Below are 23,400 nucleotides of genomic sequence, written 5' to 3' on the forward strand. Positions count from 1 at the left end.
GAGACCACATGAACATAAGGCTTGCGTACCTGCGACTCAATATGAAGAACAGTCTTTGAATAAACAAGGCACTGGGTGGTGATGGCAGAGGCTGGTAGAAAAGGGAAATCGGGGCAGGGAAGAGGACGGAGAGAAATGGCTTCTCACCGTTTATTATTTTACACAGTTCGGGTGTTTTTAACCCACGTGCCTGGATTATCTCCCTAAGCAGCACTGAAAACATAAAAACTTTCTTCTGGTGAAGTTAGATTCATGGCCTTAGAGGTCAAGGTGCAGGGTCACGGGAGTCAGAGAGGCTGGAAGCAAAGACTTAAAAGGGGTTAGGCCCTTTGTGTGACAGCCAGCATGGGTAGGGGAGATGGCCTGTGATGTGGTGAGCAAGGTCACTGGCATTTGGGTTACACCTAAAGCCTATGGATAAATGATGATATAATTACCATTTCATGAGCTTTAACATAGGCCAAGGTCCATGCAAGCTGCTTCCATTTGCCTCACAGGAACCTCCCTTACTTCTTGTGACTCCTTACTCCAGGCTCTGGTCTGAGTCTATACACGACACCTTCCAGCCTTCACACTGTAGCTTTGCCTTGGTCCTGAAGGTTTATCCTTGTACACCCCCTACCTTGTTTTCAGTTCACTAGAGAAAGCACCCCCAACCCCAACCTAGATGTCCATGTCACGTATTCTCAGTTCCCGTTCTCCCTGGGACACAGTGCAACCAGGGAATGACATAATGCTTGTGTATCCCTTTATCATGCTTGGCCTGTGGTAGGGACGTAGGTCAAGATTGTACATGGGATGGGGCCTTTAGAAAGGTGTGCTGGCTACTTTTATGTCAACTTAACACAAACTAGAGGAGGGAATCTTGATTGAGGAGGAGGGCGACCCTGTAGGAGGACCAGCAGTCTCAATTAATCTGGACCCCCGAGATCTCTCAAACACTGGACCACCAAACAGGCAGCAAACACCAGCTGATACGAGGCTCCCAATACATATACAGTAGAGGACTTCCAGGTCTGTGTTCATTCAGAGATGATGCACCTAACCCTCCAGAGACTGGAGGCCTCAGGGAGTTTAGAGGTTAGGTGGGGAGGAGATGTGGGATGTGGAAAAAAAAAAAAAATCAGACTATACAGGCAGGCCTGCGGGGATTTTTCTTAAGTGACTGATGTAAGAAGGCCAGCCCATTGTGGATGATGTCACCCGTGGGCAGGTAGTCCTGGGTTCTGTAAGATAGCAGGCAGAACAGGTCATGGAGCTGAAGATAGCGGCAGCACTTCTCCATGGCCTCTCCATCAGCTCCTGCCTCTAGGTTCCTGACTTGTTTGAGTTCCTGTCCTGACATCTTTCACTGATGAGCTATGATATAGAAGTGGAAGCCAAATTAACCCTTTCCTCCCCAAGCTGCTTCGGTCATGGTACGTCATCACAGCCATAGCAACCCAAACTAAGACCAAGGTTACCCCCAGGAGTTGCCCTGGATGATGAGAAATGTCTGTTGAGGGTTGCTAACTCCTTTCCCCTCAGCCTGCCTTTGGCCCTCGCAGTGGAGGAGCCTGCCCTGCCCTGCCCAGTCCAGGAGCATCTTAGTCTTCAGGGAAGTTAGTTGTTATTTCCCCTGTAAAAGACTAAGTTTACCTTGTGGCTTTACCAGCCTCGATCGCGAGTGTGCACAGACCAAGCCAAGTTTCAATATTTACCTTGGAACACTGGCATAGCACAGTCATCCAGCAAACATTTATTGATAACCCATGTAAGGTACCCTGCAGATGTAGAAAAAAGCATCATGGATGGGTACACTGGACACCCCTTAAAAACTCCGCTGACAGAACACATGCACATTCATGCCGATTAAAAGGTTTATTTCTTCCCTATGCTCAGAAACAAAGAAATGGCCTTGCTCACCCCTCCCCAAAGTCTCATCTTCAAGGGTTGGGAGGCAGAAGTGGTGACTGGGGGGCGAGTTGGTGTGAGGCCAAACATGGGCGTTCTTTCTACACCTTTTCTCTACATTCACTCCTTGCGTTCACTGTTCCCTTCCCAAAACTTTAGGTGTGTACACAGCTTGCCGCCCTAGGGAGCGGGGCCCGGGCAGCGAGCTGAAGTCAGAAGATTAATGCCCACTTTCAACAAGTGATGGGTCCAGTGTGTATCTCGGGTGGACAGACGGACAGACGGGGAAGGAGGAGAGGCTGGGACCCTCCCACCCTCGAGGGCCGTGGGACCTGAGTCCTGCCCGCCCCTACCTCTCCCAGCCCCTCCTCCTAGCAGAACTGGTCATCACAGTCATCATCCTTCATTCCCTTCAGCCGGAGCCGGGCAAAGTCCTCAAACACGATGTCATCGTCCGTGGCATAGCTTGGTGATAGTGAGGAGGAGATGTAATCAAAGCTTCCGACCCTTCCTTGGGCCTCCCACTCTGCCTTCCTCCCACCCCATCCTAGAGTCAAGCACTTGAGGGGTAAAAGACCCAGAGGGGTTCACAGGAGACCCAGGGCAGTAGCCACAGCCTCTACAAGCAGGAGGAGACGACCCACAAGGTAGGAGGGTGATCTGAATGGCATGGGAATCTCTTTCCTAGAGGATCAATGAAGAAGGCAGGGGCTGTTTCTTACTTGGTGTCGAATTCGATGAGGTTGGTATCCACAGGAACGTCTGTTTCCCGGGGGGCTGAAGGGCAGAGAAGGGGTGGGTGGATGGGCACTGAAAGGACCATCACTTCTCCACTGACCCTGGCTCAGCTCCTCTCTGCGGGGGCTCAGGGTGTGGGTGGTACTCACCTGACTGGGGTCTGGGAAGGGTGATGTGGTCATGGGGCTTGGGGTGCATTAGGACGAAAGGTAGCTCCACGGAGACGTCTCTGGGGGAGGGAGAGGAGCTGTGTGAAGAGGATAACTACCACAACCCATGGGTCTACAGAGAACCCGGTGACCCTGCACATTCCCCCACCCCCACCCTGTACTCACCCGCCTCGAGACACCACCAGCTTCACCTTGACCCTGTAGGATACCAGGATCCCCAGCACCTCCTTGTTGGCTCCTTCCTTCACACTGCATTTGGGAGGAGGAAAGCTGAGGTCAGGGATCCAGGGCTCCTGCGGCACCAGCTATGCAGCCATGGCCGTACAGGCTCATGGCATCCTGGATGCAGAATCTCCTGGGGCCTCATCTCTGCCGCTCACAGGGGTGCTTTGGTCTGCAGCATAGCACGTGCAGCCCCCTTTACCTAGTTCTCTTTGTGTCTCTTCTCGCCGTGTGGGCCTGTGAGGTGGTGTCATGTGTACCCGGTGCAGAGGCAACACTGGGTGAAGCTCTGGCCTTTCCAGGGCTACACATGCCCAAGACCATAGTGACACATCACAATTTCTCATGCACACTGGGGACCATCCCACCTGTCCTTTAGTTTGCAGGTCTCTCTGCCTGGAGCCATCCACAATGCCTCCTTCCTCTGGGTCCTTCACTTAAAATCAGCACACCCCACCCCTTCCTCTACTTTCTCTGCTGTACTCTATCTCTCTCTATACCGCTCTGTTTAACACTTGTTCCTAACACCCTATCTAGTTTACCACTTATCTGATTGTCTGTCTTCCCTCCCTTAGAATGTGAGAAGTTTTTGTCATTTCTGTTCACTGATACCTTCCTGGCACCCAGCACAGAGCCTGGCACGAGGCCTGCTCTCAGCGGAAGCCTGTCCCCTGTCCCCCACCCCCCTCCCCCCTCTCACATGGTGCTGGAAGCCAGGTTGGTGTCTTCATGTTTGAGCTGCCCATCCAAGGCAAGGCCACGCTTCTCTCGGTTGTCACTGAGCAGCGGGGTGATGGTGTACACCTTGCAGAACGTGGAACTAGGAGACACCTGGTCACTGGGGGGGTGGGGTGAGGGGGGTGGGAACAAGATTGTTGGAGAGCCTGGGCTAGGGGAGTCTCATCTTACCACCCTCAGGCAGTCTCTCCTCCCTCACTGTCCATTTGGGCACAGATTAGGAGGGGGTAAGTTCTGGTTCAACCTGTTTGAGAGAGTTAACAGCTTGGAGCCCCCTGGCTATAGAGACACCCTTAGAAGTGAGATGGGTTCTGAAGACTGGTGCTTGGGTTCCACCTCTGACCCTTACTCACTCTTGTTCTAGCTGAGCCACGGGACACTTGTACTGCGCGGTGCTGAAGAGGCAAATGTCGGCGTACTGTCTCACTGTGGGAGCAGGGGACCAAGTGGCTTTGGGTGACACAGACAATTCTGCACCACAACCCCCGACCACATAGTGGAAACCCCACTGGGGGCAGCACACCTCCACCTTCCACCCCTGGCCAACAGACCTCCTATATTAAACACTAGGGCCATGTATCTCTTCTGGAAGACTCAATTCTTTATGGCCTGGTAGGTTTCCCACACTGCGACACGGCCTGGGCTGACATGGCAGCAGCAGCCTTTCTAAGTAGGGACTTCCTTCCCTATCCCCATGCCCACCCCCACCTCCTACCAGACACTCTGATCTTCTTGACGGTCTTGGCAGAATTATTGGTGACATGGACGTTGACATTAAGGGGCTCCCCGTGGTAGTACAGCTTTTGAAGAGAAGAGACTGCATTGCTTGTACCTGTTTTTTACTGACCCTGCTGGCCTGCTCCACCCCCAACTCCTACCTACAGTACCTCTACCCAAGTAAGGCAATAGCCTTAAGAAAAAAAACCCAAAAATCTTCCCAAATTACCATCTTGCCTGTGGCTTCACCCCTCCCCCCAGGAGTCTGGCCTGCTTTGTGACATCTTTGTCACCCTCTCACACCTCACCTCTTTGTCCAGGGAAGCCTCTAGGTGGAGGGACCTCCGGTCAGACATGAGGAAGTGGCGTGTGGTTTCAGCTGAGGGCTGGGGACCGGGTGTCTCAGGAGCAAACTGTACCTTTCTGATGATAAGCCGCACAGAGTTCCTGAGTCAGGTGTTGGAGGAGGGGAAAGACTTAGATTCAAGATACCACAAGCCAATTCAGATTCCTACCACCCACTGGGGTCTGGGGCGCTGTGAGGCTGGGTGGGAGCCGTTAAACCAGAGAGAGAGAGAGAGAGAGAGAGAGAGAGAGAGAGAGAGAGAGACAGACAGACAGAGACAGAGAGACACAGAGAGAGTGTGAGTGAGAGAGCTGTTCCTCTTACCTTTTGTGGCTTTTTTCTTCTATTGATTTGGCACAGAAAGCTCGAATCTCAAAGTCTACTCCACAAGCCTTGGAAAGAGGAGGAAAGGCCACCTCTTACCCGAGGCTCCCGGTACCACATCCAACACACCCCCTCCTTCCTCCTTGCTTCATTCCTGTTGGTGTGGATTTTTGCCTCATCATGGAAACAGAGGAACTCTTTTGCCCTACTGTCTCTCTCTCTCTAGCCTGGCATCTGGCAGAGGCTGGCTCATGGCAGTGCACGGAGAAGACCCCATACCCAGCCAGGTACATGCAGGTCAGAGAACAGATTTAGTGACCACACACATCCCTGGGGATACCGCCCTGTCCTCAGGAGCCCCCTACACTTCACCCTCCAGCTCAGCTGTGCTTTGTGTATCTAGCTGAGCCTGGTTCTATTCACATATTGTGAGAGTCGTCCCTCCCGTACCTTCCCTGTGTCCTCTGGTCCTGGCTGCAGTGTGACGGAGCAAGGCAAATTCTGGGGAATCTGTGGCAGAGGAAAAGGAGGCGCTTCAACTGGTAACAGGTGCCTCATCCCATGTCAATCCCAAACAGCCCCAGACCCCATGCCCTGCGGGAAATGGAGAGCATCCTCACTGTGAAAAAGAAGGGGTGGGCGTGTTGGCCCAACTTCTTCAGCAGTCGGTCCTGTAGGCGGGTGGGGGGCCGAGGTGGGTTGGGCATGGGGGGGAAGGCCTGGTAGGTGGCGATGAACAGATCTTTGCGGAAAGACAGGCCCAGTACATCCAGGTCTTCTCGGCCATAGCGGAAGGCACAGGTGAGGGTCACGAACACTGACAAGTAAGGGTGAGTCAGGGCGATTAGGAGAAGCCCCTTTCTTCACGCACCCACATCCTTCCTCGGCATAACAGACTTCCCGGAATCCTACTCCCTGCCTCTGATGCTGCCTTCCTTTCCTCTCTTATCAATGTCAGCCCATCTAATGTTGTCCTCTCCCCTCCAGCATACGTGCAGTACCTTTTCGGTCCTTCAAGTAGTCAGGATCCACAAGCACCACGCCATCTAGGAAAAGAGAGATGGAGTCGTTTTCTGAAGGGGGCCACTCCCAGACCCAGGAATCACCTCCCCTCTTGCAGGGGGAATGTGTTGACGCCATCTAGGCAAACTTACCCACAGGGTCCACTTTGTCCAGGTGATCTACAAAGTCGCGCTTGCCCAAGTACACGGTGAGCTGAGGAGGTCAAGGGTCACAGGGAAAATTGGGGAGGATGGTGGCAAGCCACCAGAGTTCTCAAAGGTGGCTGCCCTGTTCTGGGCTCCCCTTGGGTGGGTTTTTAGGAAGGAGTGTCTCCCAGTATGACTGGAAGGTGAGATGGGTAGAGTTTTCCAGACTACTTAGTAAAACTTTCGTTTAAGCTTTTACCTGCTTTCCACACCTCTGCCCACCCACGGAGGGTAGGTATATGTAAGTGTGTATTTATGTGTGTTTCTATGTCTTCAGGGAACACTTAGCCAGACCAGGCAGGTAGCAGCTGTCCCCACAAAGGGCTCTGAGATAAACAGCCCACAGCCTTGGAAACTATTAACTATTCCTAGCCCAGGCCCCCTGGGTTGGTTTCTAAGAGAGTTACAAGCTTGCTTAGGAACCCAGACCCCACCCAGCCCTGTGGCTTCTTCAGACTGCGGCAAGGGGCTTAAGGAGGGAAGGAAGTCTGCTTTTAGCTGTCACAGGAAGTGGGGAGCAAAGGCTTGGGGATCATCGAGGGCTTTGATCGGGCCCGGGGAGGATCAAAGGGTAAGCATCGAGGGGGACTCACCTTGCAGTTAGGGCTCGACTTCTTGAAGACCCTAACAAAACAGAAAGGAAGACCCCACTGCCTCCCTTAGGCTGGGCAGGGACCACCACGCCAGGACTTATCCCTCCCCAGCCTGAGAAGGGGAATTCACCCTGGATCCCTGCCCTACCCTTCCCACTGCTTTTTTATAAAGTCCCAGTATTTCCCACATGGCAGCCCCTCGAAGCCAACTGTCAGGGCGAGCCTTTGCTCCTTTGCTGTTCGATGCTACCTAACTCACTCCTCCTCTTACAGTAATGGCCATTGGCTACCCCAGGAACTACTCAGGCTCTCCTCCTCAGGGGACCCTCTCCAAAACTGAGAGTGAACTGGATGGCTACACACTGTCTGGGTCACACCTAACACCCCTCCCCATCCCCCCTTTTTTGACCTTGGCCTTCGTATGTAACTCTGGCTAGCGTGGATCTTGACATATAGACCAGGCTGGCCCCAACTCAGATCCATTTGTCCCTGCCTCCTTGGTGTGAGGATGAAAGGCACAAACCATCACACTCAGATGAACTTTTCAACTGACCTCTAGCTTCAGGGACCCATACAGTGACTCCCGGAGCAGAGCCTTGTCTCTGCCCCTCAGATGGTTTTTGCCCAAGTCTGACTATTTTGTGAACCTCCAACAGCCTCAGCAGCTTAAAAAAAAAAAATCCACTGTGGTCCCAACACAGTAGCATCCTATGGCAAAGATGATGATGCAGGCTAACATGGTACAGGGGGCTGTTCTGTTCCAACTGCATCTATTGCTCTTATAGCCCAACGACCGAGACTGAAAGATCCCTGTTTTACATCGAACAAGAATTCTGTCAAAGGTCGCAGAGAATGTACAGGGTGGCACTCGGATATAAACTTAAGGAAGGCACCCTGGTTTCAAGACTCTGTTCTCAACCACTAAATCGTGGCGCTCGCCTGTCACAGTTTGTCAAGTCAAAGGGGATTTTTTTACACAGGTACTGCAACAACCTAAGCCTAGACTCCACCCGCTGCTGGGAGCACTAGGGAACTGTCTAGTGACCCCAGGGCTCTGGCTACTCGGTGGCTTATTCTTCCAAGTGTCATTCTGCCCACCGTGAGGCATGCTGCCCCAGGGGCAATTCCTGGAAAAGGTCCCCAGGTAACAGACTGAATAATGCCCCGTGTTCTATCCTCCCTTCAAGCACCGTGTAAGCGTCTGCTCAGAAAACCACTTGTCTCTTCTTCTCCAAAAGCCAAGCTGTCCATACATCACAGGGTCATACTTAGGGTCACATGGCATATACATAGGGTGCCCCTAAGTATCCCCAAGTAATAAAGGCACATTGGGACACTGGGGCAGTTAGAATAACCACTCTAATTTCTGTCCCAATTAGGGCCGACAGCTCAGACATCACCTACGCTGGCTCGCTCTTCTACCTCTGGTTTCTTCCTGCCCTGTATTTTCCCCCAATGGGAGCCCCAACAGAGCCTGTGACAGCCATAATCAGTGTGTCTCGGGCAATTGCCCTGGGGTAACTACAGAGCATCTGCCCTCTACATCTTCCCCAGCCACCTCTTGCCTGGTTAGGGAGTGGGCAGTGGGCACATACTGGGGCTGGCCAAAGAGGCAGAGTAAGGGAATGACCAGGGAGGTACCCAGCTTTGGGGGGGGGGGCAGCTAAAGCAGATGCCTCTTAGCACTTCCTGCCATTCTCTCCATTTCCTGTGGCCCAGAATTTGATGAGATGGTAGGGAATTATGCCAAGTCAGCAGTCTTTCTCTGGACCATCTATCCCCTCCCTGAAGTACACAACGGAAATTTGGGGGCCTCCCCCCAAGTCAGTGACTTCCCCTTTCTCTGGGGTGTTTAACCTCAAATCCAGGAGGTCAGTCTTCCCTGTGAACATCTCTCTCAGATATTGGTCTTCTTAACGCTGAGATGCCTATGTTCTCATACTCTAAGGGCAGTGGGAGTGGTGGGGTTGATCCCATGTTTTGCAGAAGTCACTGCTCATAATCAGGCCCTTATTCTTGGTCCTCTCCGGCTTGAGGCACATAGCCCCTACCTATTCTTTAGCTCTTGTTCCTTTGGAACTCAGGCATTCACCCCATGTCCTCTTGGGGGTGTTGGGTCACAACAGGAAGTGGATTTTGCTATAGACCAAAAAAGAGAACTCTGGTATCAGTGGAAGGAAGGAGCCTCGATTGCACAGAGAACATCCGGGGAGAGGATGTGTGTCCAGGGGAGATACTACCTCTCCCCCCCGAACCCCCCCCCCCCCCCGGCCCAGGACAGGAATACAGTCCAATTTCAGCGAGGGTCCCTACACACTCTTCTCTCTCAAGAAGAAGCTGTTGCTCCTAGCAACCTAGAAGGCAGAAGTTTGGTAGCAGAGCTATCCGGCCCTTGGGACAGGTGGGAGCAATCAGACTGTGGGGTATTGGGCAGGAGGCTTTCCATTGGTTGGGCACGAGTCTAGGGGAATCCCTTCCCAGCATCCAGTCTCCCAGCACACAACCCCTCGGGGCCGGCCACCTGCTCCTCCTTCCTCCGCCCCTGCATCACAGCCTGCACAGAGAACCCAGTAGTCCGACTCCTACATCTCTGCGAGAACCCAGGCGTGGGTTTCCCGATCCCTATCAGGTCTTGCTTTTTGCAGGAGCCCTAGCACGCACCCTCCACTCCAATATCCTCAAGGACCAAGGCTTGCGGCCCCGGACCGCTACCCTCTAGGGACCCAGGCGTCCGGCCCCGGGGTTTCTTCCCCGGTGTCCTTGTCTGTGGATCAACCTGGCACACCCCACGAGCAGCCGCCCATGCCCGGCGGCACGGCCCCACCTCCCTTACCTGGTCCCGGGTTTTTCTCCCATGGTGCGCGCGCGCTCGCCGCCCTCCGCCCGCCGGGTTCGCGGCTCGCTCGCAGCCTCCTCTCCCGCTGCCAGGTCCCCGCTCCTCCCCGCGCCACTGCGCACGCGCGTCCTCACTCTTTCTCCTCCTTCCCCTCCCCTCGCGGTCTGGGTCTCGGGGAGCCGGGGCCAGCTGCGTCAGCCGGATCCCGCGCGCCGCGGCGCAGCCCGCCCTCCTCGAGCTGGCTCCGCCCCACGCCTCCGCCCTCCGTTTCACTCGGGGAAGCCTCCCCGCGCCGTCCCTGCTCCCGATCTCCCCGCCCCTCCTCAAGCTTTTAGAACTAGATTGGGCCCCTTTAAAAGCAGGCGGCCGCCTTCGAGGAGATTAGAAGCAGCTGATTGGCCGTTGGTATCCATAGCCTTGCAGGGATCCCTCCCCTTTGTTTGCTTTCTCTGTAGTGGAGGAGGGACGGGATCGAGGGGGCGGTGGGAATGAGCTCAAGTGCTGTCTGGTTCTGAGGGCCAAGGGCTGCCCACGTGGGTGCACCATATCAGTTGCGTGATGATGCTTGCTTCGGGAAGTGCTGCTCATCCCTGAGCTTGCAGCCTTGTTTGGCCTGCCTTTCCCGCGTTCTTGTGGTCTTCAGCTCCCCCTGGTGTATCGTCTTTGATTTTTTTTTTTTGCAGGGTCAAACATTAAAACATTTTTCAGACCTTGTCATCTCTACCGTCTATCCTAGCTATCATTCACCCACTCCATCCATCTCTTATTTTCTTCATCCTTCCCTCCCTCTCCATTTCGTGTTAGTCACTGTGCCAAGCCATCGGGACCAAACATGAATTATCATGGCCTAACTTTCCTGGGATCCTTGAGACATAAGGAACAGGTATTATATTATGCTCCCAGGAATGCTATAATAGAGGTATGACTCAGAACATCAAGCAACTAAAAGCCCAAAAGCTTTTGCTTGGCCAGCGTGGGGGAGGAGGGAGTGCAGTCACTCACTCCATAGGATGGGAAATTTGAGGACAGACATTCTGAAGGATGGGCAGAAGTGGGGAAAGGACATCCTTTATAGACGAGTCAGGCAAAGCACGCCCTGTTCTAGAGTGCTTGTGGGTTAGATGGCAGGAGGCAGCTGCAGACTGTGGAAGGAAGAGACTGTGGAAGGCTTTGTATAGCAGGTGAAAGAAAGAGCCTGAGGATCTGTAGTGTTTATCTAATTTAATGTAATGTAATTTTCTGCTAAGGCCTCACGCATGCTTGTAAGGACTCGCCACTAAGCTCTGTCTTTAATCCCAGCCCAGCAGTGATTTGATTGGATTTTGTTTTTCACCAGAGGAATGTCGAGATGGGATTTCTCTTTTCCGGTAACATGGAGCATAGCGAGACCGCTAGAAGATAAGCTAGCCAAGGGAAAACGATGAACAGGGAGTGGAGGGGGAACAGAGGGGCCATATTAGAGGTTCGTTGCTGGGGCAACATTGACTGGGTTTGGCAGAGGGTGAAAAGGGTGACTGACAGAGACAGGTTTTTCTCCTCTTCGGTCTATTCCTTCTACTCTTCCCTATTTCTCCCCCCAGTGGAATACCTTCATGCCTCTCTCTCCACTTTTCCATTTGAAAAACAATGTACACGAGAAAAAAATCTCAGATCATCTTTAATTTTCAAACATAGACCTTGTTTAACACCTGCTTACCCCTCCCCCGTTCTATCGCCACCTTTTAAGTCTGCACTTTCATTGTTACAATGTGTTACACTTTATGTGTCTGAGTGCTGGCCTGCATGTACGCATGGGCATCACCATTTGTGTGCACAGTGCCTATGGAGGTATCAGATCCCCTGGAACTAGAGTTACAGGCAGTTATAAACCTCCATGTGGGTGCTAGAAAGTGAACCCAGATCCTCTGCGAGAACAAAAAGTGCTCTTAACCACTGAGCCATCTCTCCAGCCCCAATTTGATTCTTTGAGACCAGGTCTCACTCTATAGCCCTGGGTGGCCTGGAACTCACAGGGGTCCCCCTGCCTCTGCCTCCTGAAGCAACACAGTCAGCTTAAATATACTCGAGTTTTTAACAGTAAGCTTTTTGACTCATGAATGGCTTTTATTCAGATTTGACCCTTGCTAAAGATCATGATCAGAGGTAAGGCAGTCTATAGCTAAAGTGGAATTTGGGGGCAAGGGTCGTAGTTTAGTTGTCAGGGTGCTCGCCTAGCAATCATAAAACCCTTGTGGGAAGCTAGAGAGATGGCTCAGTGATTAAGAGCACTGAATACTCTTCCAGAGGAGCCAGATTCAATTCCTAGTACCCATAGCTCACAGCTGTCTGTAACTCCAACATCTGACACCCTCACCCAGACACACATGCAGGGGAAACACCAGTGCACATAAAATTAAAAATAAAAACAAAAACCTCATATTGGATCTCTGGCAAAACTGGGTGTGGTAGTGAGTGGGGGATTAAAAAGCCAAGGTCATACTCAGCCACATATCAAGTTTGAATTAGTTTGGGCTAATTGAGACGTTGTCTCAAGTACACACACACACACACATACACACACACACACCAACAAAATATAACCAACAACAATATCAATAAAATAATGAGCTTTTTGTCTACAGCAAGGAGAAAGACAGCGGTCAGTACAGCATGCAATCTGTCTAGCTTAGTGGGTAAACGCACTTAATGTTAACTCTAATGACCTGCTTGTGTTCAATCCCCAGGATTTACATGGTGGAGGAGAGAACCAATCCCCACCCCCACCCCCACCCTCACACACAAGTTGGTCTCTGACAGCCACACAAATGCCATGGCTTGAATGCCCCTGTTACACAAACACACAATTAATACAAGTGCTACTTAAAAAAATAAAGTTCCGGTCCTAGTTCAGGGAATGATGCCACCCATGGTGGAGGAGGCTTCACACCTCATTCAACCTAATACAACTATTCTTGCATAGGCAGATAATAGTAGATATGATTGTAGATCACTTCTCAGATGAGTAGATCTCATCAAGTTGACAACTGAGATTAAACGCCATATTGTTGTTGTTGTTGACTGTCCTGGAACTCACCCTGTAGACCAGGCTGGCCTTGAACTCAGAGATTTACCTGCCACTGTCTTCAGAGTGCTGGAATCAAAGGTATGCACCACCACTGCCTCGCTATATTCTTTAATTTTAAAGGTATGAGAGAAAATGATGTTTTTCCAGAGAAGGTGAAGATGGCTTTGGCCTGGACTGCAGCCATGGGAATCTGGTGGCTGCAAAGGGTGAGGTGCTGCTGGTAGCCTGGAAAGTGTCCCACATAACCCAGGACATGCTGTCATGGTCGTATCCTAGGGCCCCAGAAGAACAGGCCAAGACCCCAAGAAGTATAATATGCACATGGAAGACTAGGACAAGCTGCACGGGAATGATGGCAGGGTATGGTGACTCTCTGAAGCGCCCTGATCACAAACAACATGACAGGGATCCATGGCATGAACGGGACCTCTCAGACCTGAGGTTGAACTGTGATGGATTCACGCACTGGGACCTAGTAGATGAGGAATCGTGTGGACATGTCCCCTACACCTGTTTCTTGGAATGTCACGAGTAAGCAGCTCTTCAGCTTTGTGGCACTCATGATTTTCATGTTCTGGGTGGGAGAGACTTTCCTCATCCCAGGCCTTTGGGGACAAAGCAGTACCCTTAGATATGAACCTGGAAGGAAGCAGCGATCTTCCCAAAGAACCTGAGCCGGTGACTCACGAGGAGGTTGGAGGAGGCTTCATGGGCGTTTGTGCCCTCTAACTAGAACACCCTCACTCCTAGAGATTTAACCTTAATGAATAATTAACTTCATATGAAATGAATAATTTAACCTTAATGAATAATCCCTAATAAGATTCAGAAAGAAAAGGCTGTTCCATTCTGGTACTTTCACTGTTCAGCACTCCCCCTTGTCCTTCTGTTCCTCGTCCCTCTGGCCCCCTCCCCTCCCCATACTCTGCCTCCTGGTTTCATAGTTTATATATCCATATTGTTAAGTCTAGATACTGCATATGGGAGACAATCTGCAATATTTGTCTTTCTTCCTATCACCCTCTTTTCCCCACTCTCCCCTCCCTTTACATGTCTTTCAACATACAGTTCTCCCTTTACTTCCATGTCATTACATACATACACATGCATTCACACATACATACACTCACACATACACATATTCACATACATATATATGTATATATATGTACATACATACATACACATATATAATACATACACTGACTATGAGAGAAAATATATTTGTCTTCCTGCGTCTGGCTTATTTCACTCAATATTGGTGGTTTTCAATCTGTGGGTCCCAACCTGTTTGGGGGTCAAACAACCCTTTCACAGCAGTCATATATCAGATATATTAAATATCAGATATTTACATTATGATTCATAACAATAGCAAAGCAAAAGTTATGAAGTAGCAGTGAAAATTTTATGGGGCAGGAGAGATGGTTCAGTGGTTAAGAGCACAGGCTGCTCTTCCAGAGGTTCAGTTCCCAGTAACTCATGGTGGCTCACAGTCATCTGTAATGGAATCTGATTCCCTCTTCTGGCGTGCATGAAAAACAGAGCACTCATATACATAGAAAGAGGGGGGGGGAGGAAGGAAGAAATTTTGTGGTTGAGGTCGCCTCAACACGAGGCAATGCATTTCTGTATTTGTTGAAGCATTAGGAAGATTGAGAACCCCTGCTCAATATGTTCATATCCAGTTTGATATAGTTTCCTGCAAATTACATAGTTTCATTGTTCTTTACAGCTGCATAAACCACAATAGGTTGGTTCCACATGTTGGCTACTGTGAATATCCACTGTGAATACTACTACAATAAATGTGGATGTGCCAGTATCTCTGTTGGATGTGACCTTAGCCCAGAAGTGGTACGATTGGATCATACAACAGATACAAGAGTTGTAGTTTTAGTTTTTTGAGAAAACTCCATGTGGATTTCCTAAGGGGCTACACAATTTATACACCACCACCACCACCACCACCATGCAAATGTCTCATTTCTTCTGCAACCTACCCAGTTTGCTGCCATGTCCTTTCTTGATGACAGCCCTTTTGAGAAGGGTAAGATGGAATCTCAATACTCCAACACACAATGCTCTCTGTGTGTGTGTGTGTGTGTGTGTGTGTGTGTGTGTGTGTGTGTGTGTGTAAGCCAGAGGTCAACCTCAGATCTCATTCCCTAGAAGTCTTGTTTTTTGAGATAGGGTCTCTAACTAAAACTTGGGGCTCCCTGATTGGTCTCAGCTGCTGGCCAGCCAGCCTCGGGGATCCACCATCTCTGCCTTCCAAGGCTTTCAAGCACCTGCCAAGGTCCCTGGCTTTTATGCGGGTATTGAACTCACATCCTCACTATGCATGAGCAGCTTTTCAGTGGCTAGTTCTTTAGTTCCTCAACGAGGTTTTAATTTGCATTTACCTGAAGGATAAGGATGCTAAATATTTGTTGACTATTTGTATTTCTTCTTTGGAGAACTGCATGCTGATTTTATTTGCCTATCATTGACTGAATGCTTTGTTTTATTTTATATTTAATATTTGAGGGTTTTTTTCTATGAAAGGGTATTTTTATTTTTCTTCCCTTATAACATCTTAATGAATATACCATTTGCATTTTCTCAGCTGGCAAATAAGACCCAAAACAAAATTCCCTTGATGCTCAGAGAATCACGAGCGCTCCCTGTCTTTGGGAGGATTCAGGTTCTTAGGATGTCTGTGGTACTGGCCATGTGGGTACCAGTGATGCTTTATAGTGAAGAACACCTTGCTGAGTCATTCTATCACGGGACCTTGCTCAAGCTGTTCTTCTAATTTGGTTTTCAGCACTTGTTCCTGTGTGTTTCTTCATTATTATGCAAACGATCTGGTTGAGGGATAGGTTTGGTGTGTTCATACAGGATGTCCACAGTAGGGTGACAGCACACTATTGTCCCACTGTCAGAAGTTGAAGCAAGCTCTGCCTTTCAACTGTAGTCATCTGAAGGAGAAGAATACATAGATTTATGAAAAACATTAGATAGACCTCCATTTTGGATTGGAAAGAAACGCTTCCTGTCCTGTTTGGTGTTGCCCACCATACTGCAGCTGCCATGATCCTTACTAAGTGATTTGAAAAAAGATACTGTGAACAGAAACTGCCTCTAAAATCTGTTTCTAGGCACATGGGTGGCCATCTTATTTCCAATATTTTTGTTTTTCTTCAAGACAAGGTTTCTCTGTGTAGTCTTGACTATCTTGGAACTCTGTAGACCAAGCTGGCCTCAGACTCAGAGATCTGCCTGCCTCTGCCTCCCAAGTGCTAAGATTAATGGTGTGCGCCACCACCGCCTGGCCAAACATAAGTATGTCTTTCCTTCTTTTTTCTTTTTTTTTGGACCTTTTAGTCTTGAAATTACTAAATGAGCACAAACTGCAGGCAGAGGCAGGGAGATTTCTGAGTTCAAGGCCAGCCTGGTCTACAAAGTGAGTTCCAGGACAGCCAGGGCTACACAGAGAAACCCTGTCTCAAAAAAACCAAACAACCAAAACCCAAAAACAACAACAACAACAACAACAAAATAAAAAAACAAAACAAAACAGACTCCAAGTTCCATTTTGCATTGAGTTTTAGACACGGTGATAGACAGTGATCGAGTGTTACTTCTCCTGGGGAGATATGAGCACATATGTATTCACTCCAGAGAGCTCACCACCAACAGACCAAAGTAACAAATTCCCCCCCCCAACTCCACCCCCCAGATCTTGCTCTGTGAACTGGTGACTTTATTGGGTTTACTTACAAGAGCAGGGGTGACCCAATGGCAGCTGCATTATGAGAAAACATATCCCCCCACCCTGGCACATTAAGTCTCTGCAAGGCTATATGTGTCTTCTCCAACTGAGGCCAGACAAGGCAGCCCAGCTAGAAGACCATATTCCACAGACAGGCAACAGTTGTATAGCCCTGGCTGGTTTGTAAACCACTATGTAAACCAGGTTGGCCTGGAACTCACAGAGATCCTCCTGCCTCTTTACCTCTGCCTCTGGAGGGCTGGGATTAAAAGCATGCATCACCATGGCTGGCCATTTCCAGAGTCTTTTTTGTTTTTTGTTTTTAGAATTATTTTATTTTATTTCTATGAGTACACTGTAGCTGTCTTCAAACACAGAAGAAGAGGACATTGGATCCCATTACAGATGGTTATGAGGTGGGAATTGAATTCAGGACCTCTGGAAGAACAGCCAGTGCTCTTAACCACTGAGCCATCTCTCCAGCCCCCATTTCCAGAGTCTTAATGAGCTCTCTCCAGGATGGAGTGTTTCAGTATGAAGGGAATTGTGACACAGCGTGCGCCCCTTCCTCCAGCTCTTACATCCTTTCTGACCCTCTTCTTCCACGTTACTGAGTCTCAGAGGGTGAGAGACAAGCAGGTTGTGTAACTTTTCCTTGGAAGACATGGAAAAGCATCTGTTTACAACTACAAAGGATGGAGCACCAACAAGAGGAAAAGTGATGCTTCTGCCTGGTTTGCTGAGTTTGCTGGCACAGAGGGTGGAGCATTTTCCTCTGTCTATGCCGAGTGTTGGTTCACTATGCCCTAGCAATAGGCAGTCTCCGGAGCTTGGCTGCTCAATGAGTCTGTTTAGTACACTGCCACAGTGCAAAGAAGTGTCCTTCTGAAGTGGGTGGAGCTATTTTAAGGAAAGGTGGGAATAGCAGAACACATGTGAAATGAAAGGGAGTGGGTACTGGGAATGGAAGATTTAAGTGGGGATCAGAGAAGGGGAGTGTGGAGCACAAGGTTAACCAAAGCGAAGAATGTATCAGAAGCCACATGGGAACCTACTACATCATAAGCTAATAAAAATGTAGAGCTAAAAAAAAGAGTTTGAGTGGAGGAACCCTGAAGAGTGGATAATGCTGATCCCCGAAGTCCTAAGTTACTAAATGAAAACCCTAATATTGGGTATGGAGAGCCCTCTGTGAGTGGTTGGCTAGGAAATGCCCAGAGTCCCCACTCCCCAAACAGCACGGGTCATTACTGTTGCTCTTGGATTTCTCTCAGAACTAGACTGTAAGACTCTAATGTTGAAGATACCACACGCTTTGGATGCAGCCCATGGAGACATCAGCTGCATCCGGAAGCTCCTCTCTGCTGGCCAGCTTTTGTAGTGGTGCAAGTTGCCACGAAGGCTTGTGAGAGCCAAATTTCACAAAAAGTGGGTCTTTGGTTTGTTTGCTTTTGGTTTTAGACTTGATGTCATTTAGTCAATGTTCTGCTTTGTTTTGTTTTGTTTTTCGAGACAGGGTTTCTCTGTGTAGCCCTGGCTGTCCTGGAACTCACTTTGTAGACCAGGCTTGGCCTCGAACTCAGAAATCTGCCTGCCTCTGCCTCCCGAGTGCTGGGATTAAAGGCGTGTGCCAACACACTTGGCTAGTCAATGTTCTTAAACTTAGTGTGTAGCCAAGGATGGTTTTGAACTTCTGATTCCTTTGCCTCTTCATTCTAATGCAAGGCTGTTCCGCATATTTGTCGCATATAGTTTTGGCTATTTTCTAAAGCATTTGCAACTGGATTAATGAAAAGAATCTAATGTTTTTTTGTTTGTTTGGTTGGTTGGTTTTTTGTTTGTTTGTTTGGTTGGTTTTTAGGAAACCTTTCACTTGCTACCTGTTTGCTTTTCTTTTAAAAAGTATTTATTTGGGGGCTGGAGAGATGGCTCAGTGGTTAAGAGCACTGCCTGTTCTTCCGAAGGTCCTGAGTTCAAATCCCAGCAACCACATGGTGGCTTACAACCCTCCATAATGACACCTGACACTCCTACTGGTGTGTCTGAAGACAGCTACAGTGTATTTACATATAAATAATAAATAAATCTTAAAAAGTATTTATTTATTTTACTTTATGAGTATATGTGTGTCCTTGCATGTCTTGTGCCCACCAAGTGCGTGCAGTGCTGAGGAGTCAGAAGAGTGATGGCCCCCGCCCCCGGAACAGTAGTCACAGGCAGTTATGAGCTGCCATGTACCTGCTGGGAACTGACCCAGGCCCTCCTCAAGAGTCGCAGAGGCTCTCATGCACTGGAGCCTCTCTCCAGCCCTAATAAGTACAAGTATTTGATAAAACTAAACTTATTTAACAGACAAATTGGTTTTCCTTCTGATTATCAAATTTGGACTTATTTTTTAATATACAACCATAGAGTGTTTATTTTGTAAATGCGCTCTGTCTGTACCACTTAAATAATTTTAAATCATATTTATTCTTCAGCACATAATGGCACAGACAATTACTACTGTTTAAAGCCTCAAAATCAACATAATATACTTGGCCTTTCCCCACAAAAATGGGGAATATTTTAGTAAGGTAGAATTTTAATTATTTTAATTATTTTTTATGCCAGTTGTTGTGGCTTATAGTTCTTTAAATTATGATGCTAACAAAACTAATTAACAACTGGTAGTACTGAAAGGTACCTAAGCTAGTTACAATCATATGGTAAAAGAAGGGAACAAAAAGCTCTTTAGAAAGACACTATTTAAAAGTATTTTCAAATAGAAAATCCAATAAAGTTGGCCCCTAGCAGCAGGGATCCCATTAACAGAGCAGTTCCAACTTGACAAAAATATAACAATGATACAATATTGATTGCGACAACAACAAATTAAAGGCAGTCATAATGTATGCAAATTAGATTCCCCTCTGCTTGATAGACTGGCTTCTTATTCCTTAGACAAGGACACTGTTCTTCAGTAGAAATATGAAGTCTTCTCATGAAAGGCACATTCTCATTGTCTTAGTTACGGTTTCACTGCTGTGAAGAGACACCATGACCAAGGGAACTTTTGTAAAAGGAAAATATCTAACTGGGGCTGACTTACAGTTTCAGAGGTTCAGTTCATTATCACCGTGGTGGGAAGCATGGCAGTGTGCAGGCAGACATTGTGCTGGAGGAGCAACAGCTCTATATCTCAATCCAAAGGCAACCGGGAGACTGTCTTCTGCAGGGAGCCAGGAGGAGGGTCTTTGCTGCCTTGAGTGGAGCTTAAGCATGGGCCCTCAAAGCCCACTCCCACAGTGACTTCCTTAAATAAGACCACACCCACTCCAACAAGGCCACAACTCCTAATAGTAACACTTCCCATAGGACAAGCATATTCAAACCACCACACTCATCTAGGAAGATTGACATCAGACAATGTGTTGTCATTGTCCTCATCATCTTGTTCTAAAGACTCTCATACTCTAGAATTCCATACTTTCTATGTTAGTATCCAAAATTCTGTATCTCCTAGTGTCTTAGGTAGGGCTTTACTGCTGAGAACAAACACCATGACCAAGGCAACTCTTATAAGGACAACATTTAATTGAGGTTGGCTTATAGGTTCAGTGGTTCAGTCCATAATCATCAAGGCAGGAACATGGCAGCATCCAGGCAGGCACGGTTCAGGAAGAGCTGAGAGTTCTACATCTTCATCTGAAGGCTGCTAGCAGAATACTCACTTCTGGGTAGCTAGGATGAGGGTCTTATAGCCCAGACCCACAGTGACACATCTACTCCAGCAGGGCCGGCCACACCTTCTAATAGTGCCACTCCCTGAGCTGAGCATCTACAAACCATCACACCTAGTTTTGAAGACTTATTTTGTTTTGCTTTGTAGTTTGTGTTTGAAACTTGGAACTGTTGTTCTGGAAATTTCATAGAAGTACACCCCCTAATAGAGCAATGTGGCCCAATGTCTTAAGGTGTGCTCACGGAATATGGAACAGATAAGTTGAGCCCTAACAGTGGATTCCAGCTAAGCTTAACCTGTGAGCCACTCTTCCTAAACCAATTTGTTGTTCAAATATGGCTAAAAGAGTTTTGACCCCAACTCCCAATGATCAATCAGATCCTCTCTAACTTGGGTCCAGATTAGATTGACATCTGGGACAAGTTCATCCTCCCAGTGGAAGGCAATCAAACTCATCACCAGGACTTTTGATCACGATTTAAAGATGCTCTCTCAAAAACATGGGGAGAGAGAAAAGGTACATGTTTTCAGGATTACCAAAGAATAAATGAGGAGTTATGGAGGAAGAGTTTCCGGGAGTGCCTAATAATAACTGTTATGAAAGAGGCTGCCCAGATCAGAAGTTTCTACTGGCCAGTTTGAGCCTGATTCAACAGACATGCTAAAGTCTACATCTTGAATTTTATTCAGATGGGAACAGTTTTAGGGATGAAAGACACCATGGGATAATCCAGAAAAAGAGACCGCCACGTTACTTCTACCAAGTAACTGCACGGCAGACATCACTCACAGCTCAGTAGAGCCCTCCCTATAGGTATAAACTATATGATGTTATTTTACAGATTCCAAATATGTTGTCCTTCCCAGTGGTCCATACCTGTGGGGCCATTTACAAGAAAGAGAAGTCTTTTCCATGATTTATCTTATTAGATGCTTTCTGGTCTTGACCATCTTTTTCATTCTTACAGTTTATAGTGTGATTTGCTTTGTATCCCAGACTGACCTCAAATTTGCTACCGTCTTACCTCAACCCTCTGAAAGCTGGGGTTACGTGTGTCTACTATCACATCTGTTATAGATTTTTAACTTTAGGCTTATTAAGTATCTGACATTGTTTCATCTAAGACGTGTTTTAATTGCCTAGGCACATTGACAGACACCCAACACATCCTGTTATTGTAATGTCAACATCAGTAAAATCATATAAGAAAAAAAATGTAGATCCAAGTCCAGCTACTCATGCTCAGGACACAGCTGAGAGGGCGTCACCAGATGTGGTGGTTTGGGTGAGAATGGCCCCCTCGGCTCACCAATCTGAATGCCCCAGTTGCAGTTGTTGGAACTCTTTGGGAAGGATTAGGAGTGGGACCTTGCTGGAGGGGGTGTGTTACTGGAGGTGGGCTCTGAGTTTTAAAAAATCTCATGCTGTTCCCAGTTAACTCTTTTTTTTTTTTCCCTTGGGATTGTGTCTCAGATGTCAATTCTCAGCTCCTGTACCAAAGGCATGCTTGCTTGTTTACTGCTGTGTGCTCCATCATGGTGGCCATGGTCTCTCTGAAATTATCAGCTTCCAATAACTTCTTGGTCATGGTATCTTATCTCAGCATAGGAAAGTTACTAAGACAGCAGTCATCACCCGGTTTCTGCCTTTTGTGACCTCTGTGGTGATCTTGCTCCTGTCCCCATAAAGGCAGAGTAACCTCAACTGCCTTCTTTCATGCATAAAAGGTTGGAGACCAGAAAGTTACAAAAATTCCAACCATTCAGGGACTATAAAAAGATACCAGGTGATATCTATGCATCTATGTGTCTGTCTGAGAGGACTAAGCTCAGAGGCAGGCTGACTCCATGACAGTCTGCAGAATGACAGTTTGGGAGACTAGGCCCTAAGTTTCTGTTTCCCAGAAACAAAAACTGAGATCCAGGAACCCGTGGGCAGCCAACCAAAGCCGTGGGCAGCCAATCTGAGGACACCTTGTCATCCGGCCTGAAGTAGGAGTCAGTAGCCAGAATGAATAAATAAGTGACCCCCCCCCAGGAGGTCTCCAGAGCCAACCAATTGTAGAACTTGTCAGACTCCTAGAGACAGCTAATCAAGCAAGGTAAAAGGACTCCCTTGAATCCCCCTAGCTGACAATAAAAGGTGGGCCTGTGATTCCACCAGGGGTCCCCATTTCCAAGTGAGGAGACCCCTGCATGCAGGAAATTCAGCTGAATAAATGCTCTTTGCTTTTGCATACTATTTGAGTCTGGGGTATCATTCTCTGGCAATCTTGCATGTATGTATGTATGTATGTATGTATGTATGTATGTATGTATGGTGTATATATGATAACCAGAGATACTTAAATAGGAAAAAAAATGTCATTCTTCCATCAGGCACTTTACAGATTCTCAAATCGAGCTTGAAGATGTTATAGAACACACCAACCTTCACCCTTCAACCCCTCTCAAGAATGAAGAGTAAAGAGAGGAACAATTTGTAACTGCCATATAGTCCAAGTGAACTTAGCCTGAATTACTATTTAATCCCCTGAGTCTTCTTATTTCCAAGGACAGGATGAAGATGGACCAGAAGGCCCATGTGACTAAACCAGCTAAAACTGGTTGGATCCAAGATGGCTACCTGAATTGTAATAAACCTCAAATGTTTAGAAATGAGGAATGACTTGGGAGGCAGAGGCAGGCGGATTTCTGAGTTCAAGGCCAGCCTGGTCTACAGAGTGAGTTCCAGGACAGCCTGGATGGCACAGAGAAACCCTGTCTGAAAAAAAAAAAAAAAGAAAGAAATGAAGAAAGAAAGAAAGAAAGAAAGAAAGAAAGAAAGAAAGAAAGAAAGAAAGGAGGAATGAACAAGATGAAGAAAAAAATTGTTAGAGATGGAAAAAAAAAATCTCATCCAAGCACCTGTGGCTAAACTCCATAATCTGTAGGAGGTAAAACGTGCCTTGTTCTCAGCACCTTACTCCGCAATGGCTGAGTTTAGAGGCTGCAGAGATGTTTCAGCTGATGAACACACTCCTCTAGCAGGGGATCAGAGTTTCGGTTCCAACACCTATGGACAGCTTGT

At 48.0% G+C, this 23,400-nt stretch overlaps 1 protein-coding gene and 1 pseudogene across 9 annotated transcripts; both read right to left on the minus strand.

The window, feature by feature from the left end:
- Positions 1-169: 169 nt before the first annotated feature.
- On the minus strand, positions 170-9,973 carry Arrb2 (arrestin beta 2). 9 transcript variants are annotated; one of them, XR_015045038.1, is made up of 17 exons: positions 9,783-9,973; positions 6,950-6,980; positions 6,303-6,363; positions 6,150-6,194; positions 5,769-5,965; positions 5,599-5,658; positions 5,149-5,216; positions 4,787-4,925; positions 4,477-4,561; positions 4,115-4,187; positions 3,724-3,861; positions 2,967-3,050; positions 2,781-2,860; positions 2,616-2,703; positions 2,247-2,358; positions 1,701-1,763; positions 1,113-1,359 (listed from the first exon to the last, which is right to left on the minus strand). XR_015045038.1 is itself a non-coding variant. In XM_085829847.1 (17 exons), the coding sequence occupies exons 6-17, from the start codon at positions 5,853-5,855 to the stop codon at positions 2,114-2,116; spliced, it is 1,065 nt and encodes a 354-aa protein (XP_085685973.1). In that variant the 5' UTR covers positions 5,856-5,965; positions 6,150-6,194; positions 6,303-6,363; positions 6,950-6,980; positions 9,001-9,088; positions 9,783-9,896; the 3' UTR covers positions 1,846-2,113. The 9 variants fall into 9 exon arrangements, 8 of the variants coding, with proteins under 8 accessions (XP_029339917.1, XP_085685973.1, XP_085685974.1 ...); XM_085829847.1 differs by lacking the exons at positions 1,113-1,359; positions 1,701-1,763 and adding exons at positions 1,846-2,192; positions 9,001-9,088 and having other exon boundaries at positions 2,275-2,358; positions 9,783-9,896; XM_085829848.1 differs by lacking the exons at positions 1,113-1,359; positions 1,701-1,763 and adding exons at positions 1,846-2,192; positions 9,001-9,088 and having other exon boundaries at positions 2,275-2,358; positions 6,950-7,006; positions 9,783-9,896.
- Positions 9,974-15,502: 5,529 nt separating this feature from the next.
- Positions 15,503-15,926, minus strand: LOC115032336 (large ribosomal subunit protein mL42-like; annotated as a pseudogene).
- Positions 15,927-23,400: the final 7,474 nt, after the last annotated feature.

This window comes from Mus caroli, unplaced genomic scaffold (genome assembly GCF_978045245.1).
Source record: "Mus caroli unplaced genomic scaffold, Mus_caroli_1 scaffold_13, whole genome shotgun sequence".
NCBI lineage: Eukaryota > Metazoa > Chordata > Mammalia > Rodentia > Muridae > Mus > Mus caroli.